This window comes from Gymnoscopelus microlampas, assembly GCF_963454915.1.
Source record: "Gymnoscopelus microlampas genome assembly, chromosome: 6".
Taxonomy (NCBI): Eukaryota; Metazoa; Chordata; class Actinopteri; order Myctophiformes; family Myctophidae; genus Gymnoscopelus; species Gymnoscopelus microlampas.
The window spans coordinates 40,542,314-40,563,066 of NC_139943.1; the positions used below are offsets into that span (position 1 = coordinate 40,542,314).

Here is a 20,753-nt window from a genome sequence, read left to right on the forward strand (position 1 = left end):
ATGAAAAGCATTTATGGGACTGAAGGACTAAGTGAAGTGGCTCTCATAATACAGAAAACAACCAAAGCCTCTATTTATGTAAGCCTAGAATGCAATGATGCCTCTATTTATCTTGAAATAGCCAACAATAATGACTCTTTGTGATACTGGTTTTATTCTAAGTTGTAATTAACTTCAACACAATAAATAATCGTAGCGGGGTCTATAACTGTGTTATCATAACCATGCTGTCATATTAGCATCTTTGACGAATAGTCTTGTAAACCATGCTCTGGATAATGGCACAGCTGTGTAAAAAACTAAATACAAGGAATATCTATAGACTACTACAGAATAGAATAGATAACATCTTTTAGTAATTGAAAAACAGTAAATTGTCATGTGGACAATGACAGCACCCACATCTCTAGCACGCATCGCATCGTGACACGTTGTGAGCTTGTAGATCTTCTATTTTTGGCTGAAAGTCTGCCCCAGAATAGGGACATTAGGGTTCATGTGGTCAACTCCAACTTTACTGTAAGGCATCTCTTGTGTTGCATAATGCACACTCTTAAAAGTCGGTCTGTAAACATTCAAAAAATGATAATACAATTAAAAAATCATATTTAAGTTTTGGTTCATCATTCTATGGAAACTATTTCTTACATTGTGGAACTTGATTCTTGACATAATCTGATTAAATTGAAACTTTGTACCGTAAGATTTGCGCTTCTGAAAAGGAGAACATTGTTTTGTCTGTCTGTTGGAAAAGGTCAGAGAGGGTTTACCTGTCAAAGAGATCATTTATTATGGGAAAGGAGGACGAGTCTCCTTTAAAACCACCAATGAACCAGTTCTGGTCAGATCTGGTTGAATACTGTTTTTTATTTATTTTTAAGAAAGTATTATTACAGTATATAGAAAATCACATCTACACCAATAATGCTGGATAGAACTGCCTGCACATGGCTCTTGATTGAGACCGACAGTCTGATGATGAGGGATCAGAGGCATTGTACCATCCCAGTTTGCTGTGGTGGAAAGTAATTAACATTTACAGTACTTGAGTACTGTACTTAAATACAATTTTGAGGTACTTTTACTTTACTTGAGTGTGCCTATTTTTCAATACTTTATACTTCCACTCTCAGCGGCAAATATTGTACTTTTGACTCCACAGTAATTATTTGACAGATTTAGTTACTTGTTACTTTATCAATTTGGATTATTAATACAAAACATACATTAACCAATTAAGCGAAAATAGCAGATCTACAAGCTCAACTTTTAATTTGATAACAGTAAGTATTCTTTTGATGCTAATACTTTTGTACTTTTATTCAAGTAACATTTTTAATACAGGCCTTTGACTTGTAACAGAGTATTTCTGCATGGTGGTAATTGATACTGAAAAGAAATCTGAATACTTCTTCCACTGCTGCCAGATAGTCAATACATCTAAAGCTCTCTCTCTAATTGGAAACAAAGACGAAACCGTCACCATGACGACACAATGAAAAGACGGAGGAAAATGAAAACTGGTTGGTGGGCATTTCTTGAAGAAGAATGGATACTGCATATCAACATACAGTACATTACTACTAATATTGTTGTTGTTGTGGTTATTAATACTTCTATTGTTTTATTTTTGGTGTAGTTGTTCACCCATCTAGAGATTGTCAAGCACCAAACAAAGTATAAGTACAATTCCCAGTATTCATTTAACTCCCAGAGAATACAAATTGGAAACAAATGAAAGTCTATTTGAGAGTCTATTTGGTTCCATTTTGTATAAATGAACACTGAGGATTTTGGATAAAATGTTGTATTTTATGGTCCGATGTAGGTATGAGAAGTTTCTAATTGTATCTGTGTCCTTTTTCTTGCAACGTGTCTGAGTTGTCTGTGTTTGTGTCGTCTTTGTCATAAAATGAAAAATCAATACAAATATTATTGAAAAGAAAAACATACAATACATTAGGCTGTATGCATTACACTTTGGGACACATACGGCTCAAGGGGGATTTTTTATATATTACATTTTTGTACAAGATTGATTTCATATTTCTCTAACACTGTGGACGTGCGGTGATGGGTGATATATTAATAGCATCTACACTAGTCCAAATGCTGGACATGAGTCATGACAATGTTCACCATTTTCAGGTATAGAAAAAAGTACCCTTCAGGATTTTATTTTATTATAGTTTGTATGTCACAGGCAAAAGGGGACTTGGAGCACACCTTAAACCGAGAGGGTAAAACCTCCCTGTCCGCTCTCTGCCAGCAGCAGGCCACCCACAGTGCTTGGAGCACCCCGCCACCATCTGCTCCCCTGTGCTATGCGTTTCAACAACGTACCCACTCCTTCAAACACTGTGCCACACAAACCGTCCTGCTTCAAAGCCTAATTCATACTTTGTAACACCATCATACATGGGAGTATAAGATGCCCGTACTCAGATTATACATTGAAGGACCAACCACTACACAGGGGACACAAGGGTGACTCATGGAGCCCAGCAGTCACAGTGTAGATCTTTAGGATGAAGTGTACACCTGTTGCGACTGGTTGTATGGCGCCGTCACATGGCACTGATTACTGCGAGCGTTGACGTCAGCAGGGGAAATCTGACATCGATCACAAGATGATAGCGCAGAGACTATTACAAGCTTCAGCACCGTAAGGGCTGATGGGAATTGGGCACTTTAGCTGTGCAGCTAATGGAAATTAAGTGGAATAAACTGAATGAAATGAATAACGTGATCTGTGTTGAATGAATTCAATCAAAGCATTAGAGATACACTATGGTTCCCCGCGTCAGTTGGGCCATGCATACTCTGTTCTTCAATGATCTGTTTTCTAACCAATTAAGATCTGGCAAGTTGTGTCTATAGTGGTATCCATCTGCTTTGTGACACACTGTATGTGTGTATTCCCTCTATTTTGCCAAGGGATGCTGACAAGCCCCTTGGGAACAGCATGGGAGCAGTCTGCCAATGACATCTTCATGCATCTAATCTTCACTGTTGACATGGAGCCCAGCAATGTGCACATGCTAATGTGCACAGAGATGTTGTGCCATACAGGCTGATTTATTTATTTGTTTGTTTATTTATTTGATCAAATGTCCTATTTTCAATGCCTTGGTATTGGAATAAGCCAGTTGAGATATATCAAGGCAAGGAAGACTCTTCACCTTTTATAATGAGTGAGAAGCGTGTTTTGATGACACAGTCCTAGAACACATCCCATTGTCATTTCTATAGGACACCATGGGGCAGTCAAGGGACCTGAGAGTCTCTCCTCTAGGTCCTCCAGGTGAGACACAGCCCTTCATTTGCCTTATTGAACTTTCACAGGCAAAAATCTTTTTATTTTTATTTTAGTCTTGATTTCTAACATTCTGTGACATACATTTGTATGTAATTAATAATCGCACAACATCCAGAAGATCAAACCCTTCCTCACTAACAGACCGTCAGCATGGCTTGATTATTGCAACTCCCTGCTTGCTGTTTTACAGGCATGCTCACTCAAACCTTTATAACTGATCGCCCACAGAATGATCATGCACTTTGTAAATCGCTGTGGATAAGATAATCTGCTAAATGTCTACATTGTAAATGTCAATCAGTAGATTTGTTTTGTCTTTTTTAAACCTGTCTACCTGTTTTGTTTCAAAGTAGGTCAATTGCATATGGTTATTATGGTTGTATTGTTATTGATGTTTATGCCTCTGCAGTTTTTAAAGGGACCCCAGGAATAATAGCTGCTTATAGTAGCCACTAATGGGGATTCAAATAAACAAATAAACAAAACTGGTCTTTCAACACTGAATACATTACATACAGTGGAAAGGTGAACAAGTATAAATACTGACATTAAAATGTGGAGGCTGGAAATACTAAAGTATTGGGATTATGGACAATTTTAATAAAAGCAAGTTCTTTCAAACTGCAACACAACAGGCTGTTCCAACAGCCTTTCAGGCATGTTATATTTGTGTTATTTCACCAGTTTAATGGTAAGTAAGTTGCATTTTGCACTTTTAGATAAGCAAATCATAAACACTAGCCTAGCCTGCATTGAGAATAGGCCTACAGTATGTAAAATATGTTTAAAAATCTGGCATCAGATTTAAATTTCAAAACACCTTTTTGAGGCCAAACGTCATTCAGTAGGCCTACAGTACATGTCAGTTGGGCAGTTTTAACAGAACATTTATCAGTAGTGGAGATGCATAGGCTACAGTATATCTTGTCTCATTGCTTCTCCTTCACCCGCATCGCATGAGGGTATTGCTTGGCGAAAATAATTTTCAATCTAGCAATGCAACAATTATATTTGGCTTAAATACATAGGGCTAATCTGTACTGTAGGTTTACTCTGTTTTTGTACAAAGGCATGTCGATGATGATAAATAAAATGCAATATAGATGATAGGCATGATGTGTGATTATTAATGTGGCATAGTCATTTTCTGGCCGATGCATTATTTGTCAACAGTCAATTTTGAAAAGTTAGAATAACTGTATGTTTAAGGCCTCTGGATTGTGCAAGAGATATAATGACAGCTTTGGCAACGTAACACAATAATTATCTAACAAAGGATTCCTGATGGGATGTATGATTTTTCTTTCCTGTATAGGGAGACAATTACCATGACGACTGACTAAAGCCTGATTTATTCTTTATCGTACGACGACAATCTGTTATTTTAAGCCTGTGACACATGTATGCTGAAGTATAAATTAGGCATTAGTTGCCATAATTCTTTCCCATTTTGGACCTCACATAAGCCCTGGACAGGGCTTCTTGCTACGCAGGGGTTGTACTGTATCTGAGCCACGGTTGTTCTGAGGTCTTTCTGGTGGTCTCGGTTGCAGCCCGGTGGTCATCTCCCCTGGGAGACATGATCAGAGCACTGCCGCTCTCTAATGATGCTTCGCTGGGCTGACTCACCTCTGACAGACAGTGTTTGATTAGTTTCTACAGGATAAACGTCTACGTTTGCACCCCTCTCCCCCCAAAGCCACATCTCAAGGGTCACTGGCGGCACCTTCCTTTATTTGGTCTATTTATAAACCCTGTCCCTGCGCCTGGCTCGCTGAGTATCTGTACACACCTGGTTGTGCAGAGCTGATCACATTAATTGAGCATGGGCGTCAGGTTATAGGCCTACTAGTCACACATTCTGACCATATTTCACCCCCCCCAAACCCAGATCCTTACATAAACCGCACATTCATTCAGTACATACTGTAAATGCCACGTGTACACACATCACGGGCAATTTCATCAGGGTGTGGGACAATTATTTCAGTGCTTAGCACACCTGTAGTGATTGTACGGTACCTCTCAACACCATGGAGTTTAGTTAATGAAATAACATGATAAACGTCTATTTTAAGTGCTGAGAACAAGTATAATATTATTTTAATTGTGGAGAAAACAGGGACAATTTCGTAGTGAATATTGAAAATGAGGACATTATAGTGTTTTACAGATATTTGTCAGGACTCAGGACACCCAGCTTTAAACTGGTACAATCCCGGACAAACCAGAATGTCTGCTCACCATATAGGCTACTAACAATGGGCCTCATTCATCAATATTCTTACAACTTTCTTCTTCAAATTCTTCGGAAGAATAAAAAAAGTCTATTTCGATTTATGACATGTTCTTAAACCACAGAATTGTGGTTTAAGAACTTGCAGTTAATCAATTGAATCAAAACCGAGCGAGCTTAGGCGAGCGAGTCGCCATGCTAAACCTTGCGAAGTCCGCTTCAGCCGACTCAGCGCCGTTCGAGTTATGCCCCCCCCCCCCCCCCCCAATACTTTCGGTACTGTACCTCCGGGACGTCTACACCACCTCGCGCGCAGGGTCCACACGAACACAGCCGAGCGCTCCCTACCCCCGTTTCTGCCAATCACAAGCATCCGACAAAAACAATAATCACGTATGGTGGTGAAATGGGTGGAACCTACGGGCTAAGGTCTAGGACCAAGGGGATGTCAACTATTGATGGATGGGGCCGGACTGGGCACAGTTCCAGTCAGTGGTGCAAAGTTGCGCTAACATTAACCACTTAAATCCTATAGTACTTACTTGACTGGATTCCCAAAGGCTCTAGACCCCCTCCTGTTTTCACTCTACACTAAATATCTTCACTGAAAATAGCTGAGCTTGTAGATCTGCTATTTTTGCCGAATGTTAACCCCAGAGGGATGCTACGGTTCATATGGGTATTATCACCATAGACTTCCTATATTTCAATTGCCTAATATATATATCTATACAAAATATTATTGTAATTTAAATCCTATAATGTTATGCAACTGTAGAATTAAGAAAAGGTCAGCACTCAAATGTGTGTAAGTGTGCTCTTGTGTGTGCATAGATTCTGTTCTTACCTAAGAACAAATAGCTAAGAAAACATTGATGAATGCCAGAATGTTTCTGAAAACTGCAGAAAACTGAAAAGGGGAAGAATGGTCGGTGAATGAGGCCCAATGCACTCAATTGTTGGGTACCAGTTACACCCCAAATCCAATGTAGGTCTAAAATCGTCCTTGTCAAATGTTATGTGATATGTACAGAGATTAGTTTCATACAGTTTGTGGAGGGGAACTGCACTTCAACGCAATGTGCATTACAAGAGCACCTCTTCATTAATTAATCATAAGAATCACTATACATTCACAAATAATTGCTCCAAACTTCACAGAAAATATAATAATGTAATATTTTAACAGGATTTTTGAACTGGGTTAAGTAGACTACAACATAAAATAAACTGAAGTGAAGTTTAAAGTACCTGTTAAATAAAGGCACAAAAACACAGGAAGTACAAAAAGTACAGTACGGGATGTACAAAAAACTGCTGTCCCACTGTATCTGCACTTTTGTGTTTTTTTGGATGACCCCATTCAGTTACATCAACAATTCCCCATGGATTGTGCTCTCTATTTAGTTGTCCTAGATTGGGAATCACATTCATCATACAAATGTGGAGGCAACCTATGGAGGTAACTCATCTAGTACATTCTATTTCTTGTAGATCTATGGCAAAGCAAGTTACAAGCTTTTGCATTCCTCGACAACAGTCATAATAACGGCTGATTTCCATACAATTCTTAATGTCTAGCATCAGTGGAGTATGGGCCATCTCATAGTATCGTGTATGTCATCTCCTGTCTCTCCCTCATGTTCTCCATCACTCTCTACTCTGTGCTACTGAATAAAGCTGAAATGGTATTATTCGCCATTTGCGTGAGAGGGCTAGCTGTGAATAGGAATGGTACAATCAGAGAGCGACCCCTCATAATTAGGAACGATAACCTGCTGCCGTTGCTCACTAGCTTATCCAGGGACCCAGGGGATGTTTCAAATGAAGCATCTGGACAATAAATGAGCAGTTAAATCCACCGCATCAGGAGGAGCAGCAGGGCAGCCAGGAACTCAGCATGGATACTTATTTATTTAGGACACAGCCCTTCCATCTGTGTCTGTATACTGACAGTGCCACTGTACAGCAGAGGCACAAGCCCAGGCACATCTTCCCGTGACGGTTGAGGTGGAATCCTTGAATGCAGTAGTATGACACAGCAACTAGGACAAAATACTTTATTTGCATACATAGGCTACTTGCAGAAAATTGTAAATGTTAGTTTCATTGCCACTTTCATCTAGTGACTTACAGTAGAGGCAGTTCCCAGACAGTAAGGAATAGTAAGTAATGCCTAATTTATAATTCATGGTATGACGTTTGCTGAAAATAACAAATTTTCAAGCAAACAACGCATCACATACGCTTTATGAGGAAAGGACCCAGATAATGGAGACAATAGTTATCGATCTTTACTGTAAAACCAATGCCAAACGTGATGGTATGTGTGTGCATGCAAACTGGGTATTAAACAATATTCTACGGTGGTGATAGACATCCCAAATAAAAAGCAGTAAGTAAAAGGAATGCTAAATTAAAATTCAATGCCTTCTATGCCCCTTTTTCAACACCACTGTAAAAAGCATTGTTTCCCTAGAAACAGAGTTTGTTGTCTTCTTGTAGGAATATGCATAATACCTGTTTCCTGATATTGCAGCCTCCTCTTCAGACAATTTTCTGCCACCATCAAGGTGCACTTGGGCAAATCTATGCATTTTAAACCCTTTGATCAGTGTTAATATAATCATGGCCATCCATGAATGTGACTGAACAGAGACCAGGACCAGGATCACATTGTGGGCAAGGACATCGCACAACACACTGGTCACCCAAAGGAGACAAACAACGACAAGGCATTACACATAAACCTGCAAATATAAATACAAATAAAACCCAAGTTGAATTACTGTACATCTATGTTGAATTCATATCCCCAATATACAGAAAATGTGGGATGGGAAAAACATTTCTTGATTTTCTTTCCTTCACAATAACCTGTTGGTGACATCAGTTTTTAATGAAATATCCACACACGTGCACATACAGCACAGTATACAAGCACGTGCCCCTATAACCAGGGAGTGAAATGGATTATATCATAGTTACCCTTTTCATCTGTACCAGTTCAGTCTCTATGGAGCCATCCATGACATCACGAACTTGGGGCTGTAGTCTTATTCCTTGCTATGGCTTATACAGGAAATATTCACTAATACAGATTGAGCTGTCCCAGGACATAGGAATACTTTATTTGTACACCATAACTCAATGGTGTCCTACTTGAATGTGGTAGTTTATAGAATACATTAGATTAGATGCTAACGTAATTACTATTTGTTTTTTACAATGTAATTTGTTTAACTGTTTGCATTATATTGTTTATGATCCACACAGCTCAGCTCAAAGCACGCACACTCTGTTATTTCTTCCGCAAACTATTCACTACAAACGTCATCCTGTTGTGTTGTTGTCATTTTTGTTGATGTCACAGCACTACATCTCAGAGAAGCTGGAGTCCTGAGAAAGCCCTGAGTGTTGTCATTGGCCTTTAAGGCAAATTTTTCCTATTCGTATGTTGAAACTTCCCAGATACCATTTGGCAAGCATCACTCCGTGACCCAGGGCAGACTTCGGTACTCTATTACCACATCCACCAAACTCTTGTGTCGTCATTATGAACATTTAATATAATGCTGTGTAGTATCTCCATCGCAGCTGAGGTGTGCTCACAACCTTTAAGGAGCTTGTGGAACGCAGTTCTGAGGACAAGATTACATGATGGCCTACTAGGCCGGTTCGATCAAATCCCTGGCTGCCTTGTTCCCTTGCCAAATTGATCTCCCTCAGGGATGAGAGAGAAAGGCAAAGATAACCTGTTATCTCCATCTGCTCATCCAGGTATGAGAGCTATTGGCCCAGGCCAGGGGCACACTTGCAGGTATCTCAATCTAGGGATGTATGAGCAAATGAAGGGAGACAGTAATCTGGGAGACTTTGCCTCAGAACCTGGACAGCAGGTCTGCGTTCTGATTCAAATCAACAGCCAATGAAAAGGGGGCGGGATCCACATGCAGTGGGTGTTGCATGTAAATAGGAGCGACGGGAAGCAGCGGCCGCCATTGTTGTGTACTGCTGTTTGCCTCTCGTCGGACTGTTTAGACGAGTTGCACAGCTCTCACACCGGTAAGAGGCGTGTCCGCTCAGATTCTGAGCGTAAGTTACATCCCGTACAGAAATACCAGGGCTCTGGCCCAGAAGTTTCCTCGCCCCTCCCGTTTGTATGTGAGAGCTCGAAAACTTCTGGGAACTCAGATTAGGGAGACAGAGAAACACACATGTCAAGGTTTCAATAATAAGATGACTTACATCTCATTAATCAGTATGTGTGTTAGTGGAGTAAGAAATATGTGAAAACATCTCCCGGGGGAGGTCATCTTAAAAAAGGTCAATGTGGATCAATGTTTGCTCAGTGGGAGTATGGCTGACTGACTGATCATCTCATACCACTAATCCTGACTTTTTCACTTGTCATACAACCTTCTTTGTTAATTGTTATTCCCCATTCCTCTGAACCGAATGTGAGCGCAAGCCACATCCTTCTCTATGGAGTTGTGTGGTAATCAAAGTGATAGGTCTTATTGTGTGGACCCTGCAGCCTTTTTTGTTGCACAGAGCAATAATTACTGACTTTTCATTGTCCTCTGGTACCTGCCAGCACTGCCCACCCCCTAACACGGCTGATTAGCCCCAGCTGCGGCATGCTTCCCTGCTCGTCTTATTCCACTGGCCACACTGTAAAATCCACATAGAGTTAATTTAACTCTTATTGCAGAACAATATTGTCTCAAAAAAAAAGAAAGAAATTCACCAGCTTCTTGTTGTTTGAGTGGGGTTACGACTGATTAAACACCTACAGTACCTGAAAAACCTGGAGAAGAAATATAAAAGCAATATTTCATCCTGCCTACTTTAGGCTGATATTAAATTTGATTTAGTAGCTGAATGATTAATCATGGAGGTAGAGACTGAAGGATGACTCAGTCATGGAGTAATGGGGGGAACAAGTAGCCTGCCTCGCAGTAATGTTTGCGAAGCTCGGGGGCTATTGTTAGCTCCTGTCACCTTCAGAGGACTCATTTTGTGGAGACAGGGACGATTCTGCTCGGTCCCGTCATGTCTTATTCTGCAAGACGAGCATTGACATCCTTAGGGACAGACGTGAACGTTTTGACGTCACTGACAGCAACAGACACAGAAAAAGATTCTTTCCCACCTTTTGCGGTGCAGAGGAGGTGTATTTTGGTCAGAATGTCTCATGGTGTCATAGACGTCACAGTCTCTGGGGTGTGAACCGCAGGCAGAGCACGCATTCTCTTACTCACTGTCTGAACATACACAATGACACAGGTGCATAAACATGGACATATAATGTACTCTATAGCTTCCTGTCAGATGTAGCATTCAAAAGTCCTCTGATGAAGTCACAGTGCATCATTTAAAGCCAAGGGCAGGCATGTCAAATTGATTGTTCTCTCTAATATCTGGGTTTTGTTTATCCTTCACATTCAATATTTAATATTCAAGATTTGTATTTACATCTTATACGAGTACACAAAAGTATAATTCTTTGATTTTGCTTCCTCAACATTGTAGCAGCAACAATAAACAATAACAAAATAATAAATATAGCTGCAAGCAGCAATAAGCGGGTTTGAGGGTTAAGGCAGAGGCAGGAAGAGGCAGGCAGAGAGAGAGAGAGAGAGAGAGAGAGAGAGAGAGAGAGAGAGAGAGAGAGAGAGAGACAGTTTCACGCAAATTGCTCAGAAATCCTTGGTTCAAATGTTTTTCAAACTGCTCAATATGGCGTAAAATCTAAGGGCGGAGCTTACTGGTCAAAGTGATAGATGTGTTCCTCATGAGTCAAGGCACATGTGTAAGCAAGTTTCACGGCTGTCGGCCAAACGAGGCATGAACTTTTTGCATTTTCAAAAGATTGCTATAGCGCCCCCCTTTGGAGTAAGATTGGTTTCAGTGATATTTGGAATGACCCTCTACATGCAAAGTTTCAAACAAATGTGAGTCTGCAAGTATGTGTTAGGGGCAGATGAATAATTGTCATAAAACTGCAATATTCATTGGCTCATAAAAGCTTAACGTTTTCACTTTAAAAAAATCCACTCCCATAAATCTGTTGGTATAGGTCCAAAGTTCATGTGTAAAACGTTTCGTGCAGATTGCTCAAAAATCCCAGGAGGAGTTTGATTTTAACTGCTTTTCATATAACTCAAAATGGTGGGAGATCTAAAGGTCAGAGGTCAAAAGTCAGAGTGTGAAAGGTGTTAGGCATGAGGAGACGCATCTGTGTATCGAAGTTTCATGGCTGTAGGTCAAACAGGGCATGAGTTGTACCTGTTCAAAGTTGGCATTTTCAATTGAGTGCTACAGCGCCACCCTTTGGCCAATGGTTTTAATAAAGAATTTAATAATAAAGAATAGCAGTAGTAGTAAGAAAACATTATTGCACATAGAGAGGACACTATGCATAGTATTAACATAAATACATAAAAGCTGACTACTTCTGATTTGGAGGTTTGAGTGTTAAAGTCATGCAGTATTAATTTTAGTAGTCTTTTTCATGACACCTCTGGTAGCATAGCTAATTACTAATTACAGTATCTTTCTATGGTCTGATATGGTCTGGGAATGGTGCGATTCCCAGAATTCAGTTTGAAACAAGAACCACTTCAAAACAAATGCGGCAGGGTCCAAGATTAAGAACAACAATTATTAACAAGTATTCGCTATAAAATATGTTTATGTGGAATGTTATTGTGAAAAATATGCCAGTGAAAAATTATATCAAAATATAATAATTGTTTAATTGAAAAGGTTACACAGTATGGCTTTAAATAATAATGCATCCAATGTATCAAGAAAATTAGAATGACACTGTTGTAATCCCATTTAGGAAAGTTGATAAAGTTGATAATGTTTTCACAGGCCTTTACGGCATTCCTGTGCACCTGTATGCTCCCTGTAGAAGACCTCAGTGAAGTGGACATCCCATGTTATTATTTTCAAGCGATTTCACTGTTGCAGACAAAATTTCCAATGTCAGAATGATAAAAATAATCATGAGAGTTGTGTTACAGTTGTGGCACGCTCCTGTCATCTCAATCGTTTGGCGTAAGGTAGTCAGAAAACCGAGCAATCTTAATTCAGTCTTTTTCTCAACATTCCAATAAAACGAAACATACTTAATATTATCGGAAATCTTTAGTCTTGGCACATAGACCAGACTGGCGATTCTGGATACTATGTCCCTTCACGGGGGCAGGTATAAGACAGTGGGAATAGGATATTTGACATTAATTTGTTTATATCTTTTTACAAAAATATCTGATACTTATATTTACAAAGCTGAAAGTCTTTTGAGCATTTCCATACTAGTTAACATACACTGATGTCACTTTAACACTTTCTCACTGGACTGGTCGATAGACAGTAGACAGACCCTAATAATAATAATACATTTTATTTTTAACACACTTTATATTTACACAAATCTCGAAGTGCTATTGATCCATCAATCGATCTTTCCGATTTTTCGAAATAACTGATTGATTTATTGATGGACAGACAGACAGACAGACAGACAGACATTTCTTTTTGTGTCTAAAAACTCTATGATTTATGAGATGTCTTTAGATGTGAGAGGTTGTCAGACTTTGGTCTTTTCAAAGCCTTTTCAAAGTCTTCTAATGTATGCTTAGGTATGAAATAACCACAGATAATCTGGGACTCTGAGAGCAAAAGTAAAGCACTCGGTTTTGACATTTATACCTTTCTGAATGATATTAGCAATACTGTGTTCCCCCCTCTCCCTCCTTTTTAATGATTACTGAGGGAACATTGTGATTTTGTTTCTCCCAATACCTCCCAATAACTGGAGTCCAAATTTGATAAGCAACGTTAAAGTTCAATCTCTGTGCTTCATTAGAGGGATGTTGAAGTGAAGCTGAAAATTCAACACAGAGAAGATCAAAGCACCCACTCTGCAAAATGAGTAACAAACTCCTTATTAGATATTCACCAATCTCCTAGGATACAGCTGCCACACACCATAATCACCCAGCAAAATGGTTGCTTGTATAATGCTCTTGAATAATGCTGTACTCAATTACTGCTCGCCAGAAGGGCAGGTGTTGGTTTGCATGTGTGAGATGCGAGAGGAGCAGTAAACACATACTGAGGAGAACGGAAGTCATTTCCAGACTTCAAACATGTGAGAAGTAGCACTTCCCAAATCCAAAAGAAGTAAAGCGTTTGAAAATTCATTGTATTTCACAGGAACCATGAGTCATGACAAGTGGAAGAGGAAAATCATTCTCAACGTATGTGAGGGACGACAGGTTTTTAAACAGCGCTGGAGGCATTTCCCAAATCTGCCGTGTTGAGAGGGATGCATCAAGCCAATCTGGTGCAAAGCTGTGGTGGGGTGCATGCCAGTTCATTCCTGTCACAGCCCACACATTCGCTTGATACAATCGCTGAGACACCAAATGCCATGAGAATGTCAGACTCACTTTTTAAAGAGCGACCTGACTCAAAGGAACAACCACAAACAGCAGCACAATAATGGAGGGTACACTGGTGTTTCGAATGAATCAACTTATTGACAAGGAAGATGTAAACAGTGTTGGGCTGTCAAGAGGGGAGGACAAACAGGGGACTCATTGATTTGTTCTGTACACTCATCGTTTCTTCCACTGTAATACCAGCAAATCATTAGTTTCAAATGATAACGGTGGTGAGTTGAATTCAGTTACAGAACTGTCTGTCACATTACGTTAATCTCAACTGACTTTGTACTATCACAAGGCCCCAAGCTTAAGGTAGATTATGAACAAGCAAAATACTGTTCACTCTGTGCAGTCTCTTCAACACTCTAATTCCCTGGTGTTTACAATTTACAATTTAGGCATTTAGCAGACGCTCTTATCCAGAGCGACTTACAAGTGCAAGATCAGAGTAAATGGCATAAACAATAGTACACAATTGGGTAAATGGTCATGCAAGTTGAGTGCAAAGAAGAATGTAGTGCTTCAAACTAGAATACCAGGTAAACATCAAACCTAGTATCTGTCTAAACAACATGCGTCCTAAACAACATTCTTAGCATTTGTGGTAAAGCAACAGTGTGTCTATAAATAACACAACGTGAACAAGTAACCAATATATATCTGCATAGCCTCAAAAATAGGTGTGAAGAAGGGATACAAGGAAAGAGGAGTGCTAGGAGGGAGGTGAGTTTTCAGACTGCGGCGGAAAATGGGGAGTGAGTCTGCAGTCCTGACTAGAAGAAGGGGAGTTTATTCCACAGCTGGAGAGCCAGGGGGGAGAAGAGTATAGGACGCTTGGAGCATTGGGCATGATGTTGTAAGGAAGGAAGTGACAGACTTCCTGTGTTAGCTGATCTAATTGAGTGGTAAGAGGTGTGGGGGTGGATCATGCCCCGAAGGTAAGGGGGTGTTATGCCCTTGATTGCCTTGTAGGTCATCACCAGTGTTGTGAACTTGTTGCGTGCAGCAACTGAAGGATTTAAAAAAAAAACACTCAAAACAAATTAAAGAGACCCGAATGAATTATGAAATAATAGCTAGTAGCTACAGTATATATATTTTTTAGGTATAAAATGGCAGACACTTGATCGTTTACCACTTCTTAAGAAGTGATAAAAGGTTTCAAGGTTGCCTATGGTGTATGTTCATCATCAATCCATTTCTATCTTTATTATTATATATTCATAATTATTCTGAGAAAATATTGCTTTTCACAACTGTGGTTTCAGTTATGATCCATAAATAGACCCAGAACTACTTCAGTCTGCCTATAAAAAAATCTCACAGTGCCTTGTGAAGAAAAGGTTATATATAGGAGGAGGAAGAGCAGCAGGTGCGACGTAAGATATCTGAAAATGGAAACTGCTCCCATGGGTGACAGCGCTTATTCTCTCCACTTTTAATTATTTATTTCCCCTTTAATGTGCTGCCGACGACAGCATTGTTGGGGCAAAGATCATGCTGTATGAAGACTGCTGACGTCCCTATGCTTCCCCTGCTAATGAATGTGTCTCAACCAGTAAGCTTGGGGATACGGTTCTGCCCTTTGCTGATCCCCAGTCTATAATCTCTCTTGGGAAGGGACAGCAAGCTGTTCATTAATAAAGCCAGTGTCCCCAGTACATATTTTATGTTATTTCCATGCTGCAACACTAAAGTTCTAAATTCTTATCAGTTTGTCTGATCAACTACTATACGCAGTACTTTCTTTTTGGTAGTCTCATGGGGCCATTTTGCCTAAGAAAACAGACAGCTACTTATTAGCGTCACAAATATGGATTAAGAAACAATGCATATCTCACAGCCTCCTTCTTTACACCCACCATGCTCTCTCTGGTTGCTTGACAACACTTTATCACAAGAGCTGCATCCTCTAAATATTACCCTTATTTTGCCTCTTAAAGAAAAATCCTCAAGACAATGCATTGATATTGGATTAACTATTAACGTTCAAAGTCAGATGTTAGCACAGGGGACCACAATGGGATTTTCATACAGAATGACCCCACAGAGTCTGCAGTCAATGTTGAACCCAAGAGGAACCCACTCATCCCTACTGTTTTATAAACCACCCTCACCATGTGCCTTGTAAACAGCATGTCCCTGGAGTCTGCAAAGCAATCACAGGTGAGAAATCACAGCCAGCATTGACTATTGGAGTCCAGAGACATCAGATGAGTGTTAGGATGGGTAATAAAGTGATTAGACCTAGTCTCAGGGGAACAGCATAGGGGTCAAAGGAGTAATGATCAAAACTGCCTTGACGGTTCTTTGCAAAGGAAAAACACAGTGAAAATGTATTTGGGTAAATGCCATAAGAGCCTCTCTCCTGGTTCTTGGTGCACTATTTTGTTTCTGATTAGGCGTACCTGTTCCTTGCAGGGCTGTGAACATCACTGCTCTCATCAGGAGCTGCTTCCCTGCTGTCTCATAGCAACCTAAAAATAGAAATGTCCCTATTAGATTCTGTGGCTCTGATGGTTGTACAAGTTTTGGCCTCTTTAATTGTGCAGCAAACATTTATTGCTGGTTTGATATCCTGGTAACCACCCCCCCCCACACACACCCATTTATGAATGTTTTCATCCAATTACTGGTTTGATATTCTTCTGGAGAATAAAACATGACACTTAATGTAGTTAATTATAATTTCGCAACTCTCTGCTTGTCACACAGGTGCGCATAAGCCCAGACCCTCTTGTAATAAAGATCAGCTAGAAACTATGCTCTGTTTTGATCATGCACTTAAGCCCATTGATATATGGTGTTATAATTCAAATTAATGTTCAGGGTTTTCAGTGAGGATCAGCAAGGGGATCATGACCAGATTGCATCTTATTTTGCATTTGAACAGTAGGCTATACTTAAGCCCAATACAGATAGGAAGCCTGCATGGAGGAATAATTAATTATGCATAATTAGCCTTTTGGAAGTAAATACAATTAAACATCTTTTGGGTGTAGATTCACTAGAGCAAATATAATCCTTATAGAAATAAAGAGTACTGGCAATGACTATTTTATTGTTAGTTTTCAGCCGTGAAGAGTTCATTAATTTCATTTAATTTCTTAAACAAAGCCAGAACATTTACATTTGACATGGGGTTTGAGACTGGGTTTTGATTCTGAACTGCATTTATTAATTATAGGACAGAGGTTTTTTCACCAGACGCAATTTATTTTTGTTCGACTCTGACGTCAAGAGAATACACGTTTCATTCACCAAGCACCAAAGTAAGTTATTTATAACCCTCAGCATCTCGAGGTTGTGATTCTTGAGTGCGCGGTGAAAGGAATGCTGCCTATTGGAGTGATGTAGCGCTTCCATAAAGCAGCAGATCGTGCGCTATGGTGACACTGGCAGAGAGCTACAACCTACAAAGAGACCTATGAAGCTTACTAGAACGGCTACGATTAAAAACAGGATTATTGTTAAGAGTATAGCACCAAACTTCTTCTGAATCATTTATGATACTGTTCTTCTTTTTCTTCTTCCTTACTTACATGGAGCATTTTGGAAGGCTTCTGTGCACATGCCAAACCTATCGTTTGATCAGGTAAGATACTATTTACTAAATGTAGTAGTAGCTACACAAATAAGAAAGAACACATTTCTTCGTAAAACTTTGCATTATTAAGATGATTGATTGATTGATTGATTGATTGATTGAATACTTTATTAGCAGTTTGCAAAAAAAAAGCACAGCAAAGTACAGTTTACAAGGTCTGCTAAGAGGATTTTAAACCCAAGAAAGCCTATGGCTTGTTTCCATTGGGGTCCTTTGTACTCAATTCATCGACATATTTAATGACAGACAAATATACAATACTATGCAAAACATAGCTACAGTAGCTACACTATACCTCTTTGCAGGGCGTAGGAAATCAAATTAAACACATCCTGTTCTCTTTGCTTGGAAACACTATGTATTTATTTTCACGTGTAGTTTATCTCGCAAAATCTAATCTAAAACTCTCTCAAATGTCTCTGCCAAGTTAACCAAATTAAGGACCATGGACAGCGACTCTTAATGAGGACTCAATGCACAATATGAACTTATAGATACGGGCTTTTCAAATATTTCTAGGTACCCCCCCCCCCCCCCCCCCCCCCCCAACACACACTATTAAATCATTAAAACACATATATATATATATATATATATATATATATATATATATATATATATAACATTCATACAATATTAGATATATGATAGCATATAATGAGAAATTGGGTTCTTGTTCACTTTTGTTTTCAGGTTTATGATTAAATGTAGCAAGCAGCTATTTTGTTAGAGCAATATGTTTAATACATTTCATTACATTTGTCTAATTAATTTACAAATAATACATCACCAATTATTCATTATCAGTGGTTTAATCTACATAGTGCAGCCACCAGATAATACCATACCAAGTAATACCAATAGATTTTGGTCGTTCGAATGTGTAGGCTATCCATATCCACTACACTTAAGGTCTAGATTCCACATGTCTATCATAAATCAGAATAACCTAACATCAATTAGTCTAAATCACATATTATCTGTAATCTGATTTGCAACTTTTACCTTGTACCTAAACATTTCATTTGGACAAATGATGCCACCTGCTGGTGGAAATGGCTCAATGTAACCCAACATTTTGAAGCTCAACACAATGAAATTCTTCAATACTTTTAATTTTGCAATGTGGGTTAATCTACTTTGATTATTTGATTATAGGCTTGCAGGCTATAACTGCCTTTCAACATTGAGGGAGTGACCTGTGTTTGTCCAGACGATGGCAGACATACTGGAGCTGCGGACAGATGGGAACTCACTCCTAAAGGCAGTATGGTTGCGGCGCTTGAGACTAACCAGGCTCTTGCTGGACGGGGGCGCTTACATCAATGAGAGCAATGAGCGTGGAGAGACACCACTCATGGTAGCATGCATGTCCCAACACAATGACCAGCAAAGTGTGAGCAAGTCAAAGCTGGTCAAATATCTGTTGGACAACCAGGCAGATCCCAACATACAGGACAAAGCAGGCAAGACAGCCCTAATGCAAGCTTGCATCCATAAGGCTGGACATGAGGTAGTGGCCAACCTGCTTAGCAACGGAGCTGACCCTAGCCTGGAGGACAGGAGTGGAGCCTCAGCCCTGGTCTACGCTATCAATGCAGATGATAAGGAGACACTTAAACTGCTCCTGGACGCATGCAAAGCGAAAGGCAAAGAGGTCATCATAATAACCACTGACAAGTCACCGTCTGGAACTAAAACCACCAAACAGTATCTGAATGTTCCCCCGTCACCAGAGCTGGACGAGAGATGCTCCCCCACATACTGCACTTCACCCACCGACATCGATTTGAGTGCATCTCCCACACTAACCCAGGTTGAGCAGCAAAACACTGTCTTCAGCTTTCAGACAAAGCTAAAAACGTCCTCGAGCTCGGCTGCAAAACTCGCCAACGGGCCCACCTCTCCGACGCGTCGGACCGCCAACCCCAAGCGTGCACGCTTGCCTCAGCTGAAGCGGCTACAGTCGGAGCCCTGGGGGCTGATTGCTCCTTCCGTCCTGGCTGCTGCTGCTGCCGCCCACGAGGAAAGCAAGAGAGCTACCTCCGACGAAGACGTTGTTACAGGCATAAATGGACTCTCACTGGCCAAAAGGTCAACTCTGTCTCGACAGAACAGTGTGGATGGTAAAGATAGTTTATTCCCTCTGGTGGGCGAGCAGCCCTGCAAAATAACAACCTCACTTTCAGGCCCGCTGACATCCAAGACGTCATACGAGAGATCTCTGAACCAGCACCAGCCACTGGCACGGCGCAGTACTGTCCCCACTGAGCAGGACGGTGGCAGCGGAAACAGTGGGCCGGCCAGTGTGAGAGACACGCTGCATAGGAGGCGGCTGGGGAACGATCATTATGACTCAGACTCCCAGCTCTATTCAGATTCTACCATGCTAGACTCTCCTAAGATCCCAGTGGAACGGAGGAAACTCAACAACTCTCCACTCGCTATGCTGACCACGTCTAGGGAATCTCTCGATAGCAATGCCAGCACGTCGTCTCCCAGCACCGCACGTAGACGAGCGCCGGGCCTCCTGGAGAGGAGAGGCTCGGGCACGCTCCTGCTAGACCACATCTCCCACACCAGGCCGGGCTATTTGCCCCCTCTCAACATCAACCCCAACCCACCCATTCCTGACATTGGGGCCAGTAGCAAGCCTTCTTCCCCTCTGGCCACAGGCTTTAGAACCATAGCTCCAGTAGCGCCAAACTCACCAAAGAGAGGTGGCTTCAAGACCAAGAAGAAGCTTATAAGAAGGCACTCTATGCAAGTGGAGCAAATGAAACAGCTTTCTGACTTTGAAGAGCTGGCCCATTAGTCGGCCTTGATGTCTCTGCATCACATATTTAATTGTGGTAGTACATACATAAATGCCATAACATTTCAGGAAATAGATCCATTGGTTCAATTCTGTAAAACCTCTCACAACCATGTAGATGTTATAGAATGATCTGCAGTTTATTATAAATGTATTAAGGTAATACTGAGCAATATAGACATTCTCTCCCACATACCCAATTTGAAGAATTTAGATCTTTTGAATTCTCAGCATCTAAATGTAGTGAATGTTTGAATGTAAATGCTAGGATTTCCTCTCTCCTAACGCTCTGATATGAGCTGAAGTGTAGG

At 40.4% G+C, this 20,753-nt stretch overlaps 1 protein-coding gene across 1 annotated transcript; it reads left to right on the forward strand.

The window, feature by feature from the left end:
* Window positions 1-18,843: 18,843 nt before the first annotated feature.
* ankrd34c (ankyrin repeat domain 34C) lies at window positions 18,844-20,442 on the forward strand (the record flags this gene model as incomplete). The annotated part of the gene is made up of 1 exon (XM_084059138.1): window positions 18,844-20,442. The coding sequence occupies one exon, from the start codon at window positions 18,844-18,846 to the stop codon at window positions 20,440-20,442; it is 1,599 nt and encodes a 532-aa protein (XP_083915264.1).
* Window positions 20,443-20,753: the final 311 nt, after the last annotated feature.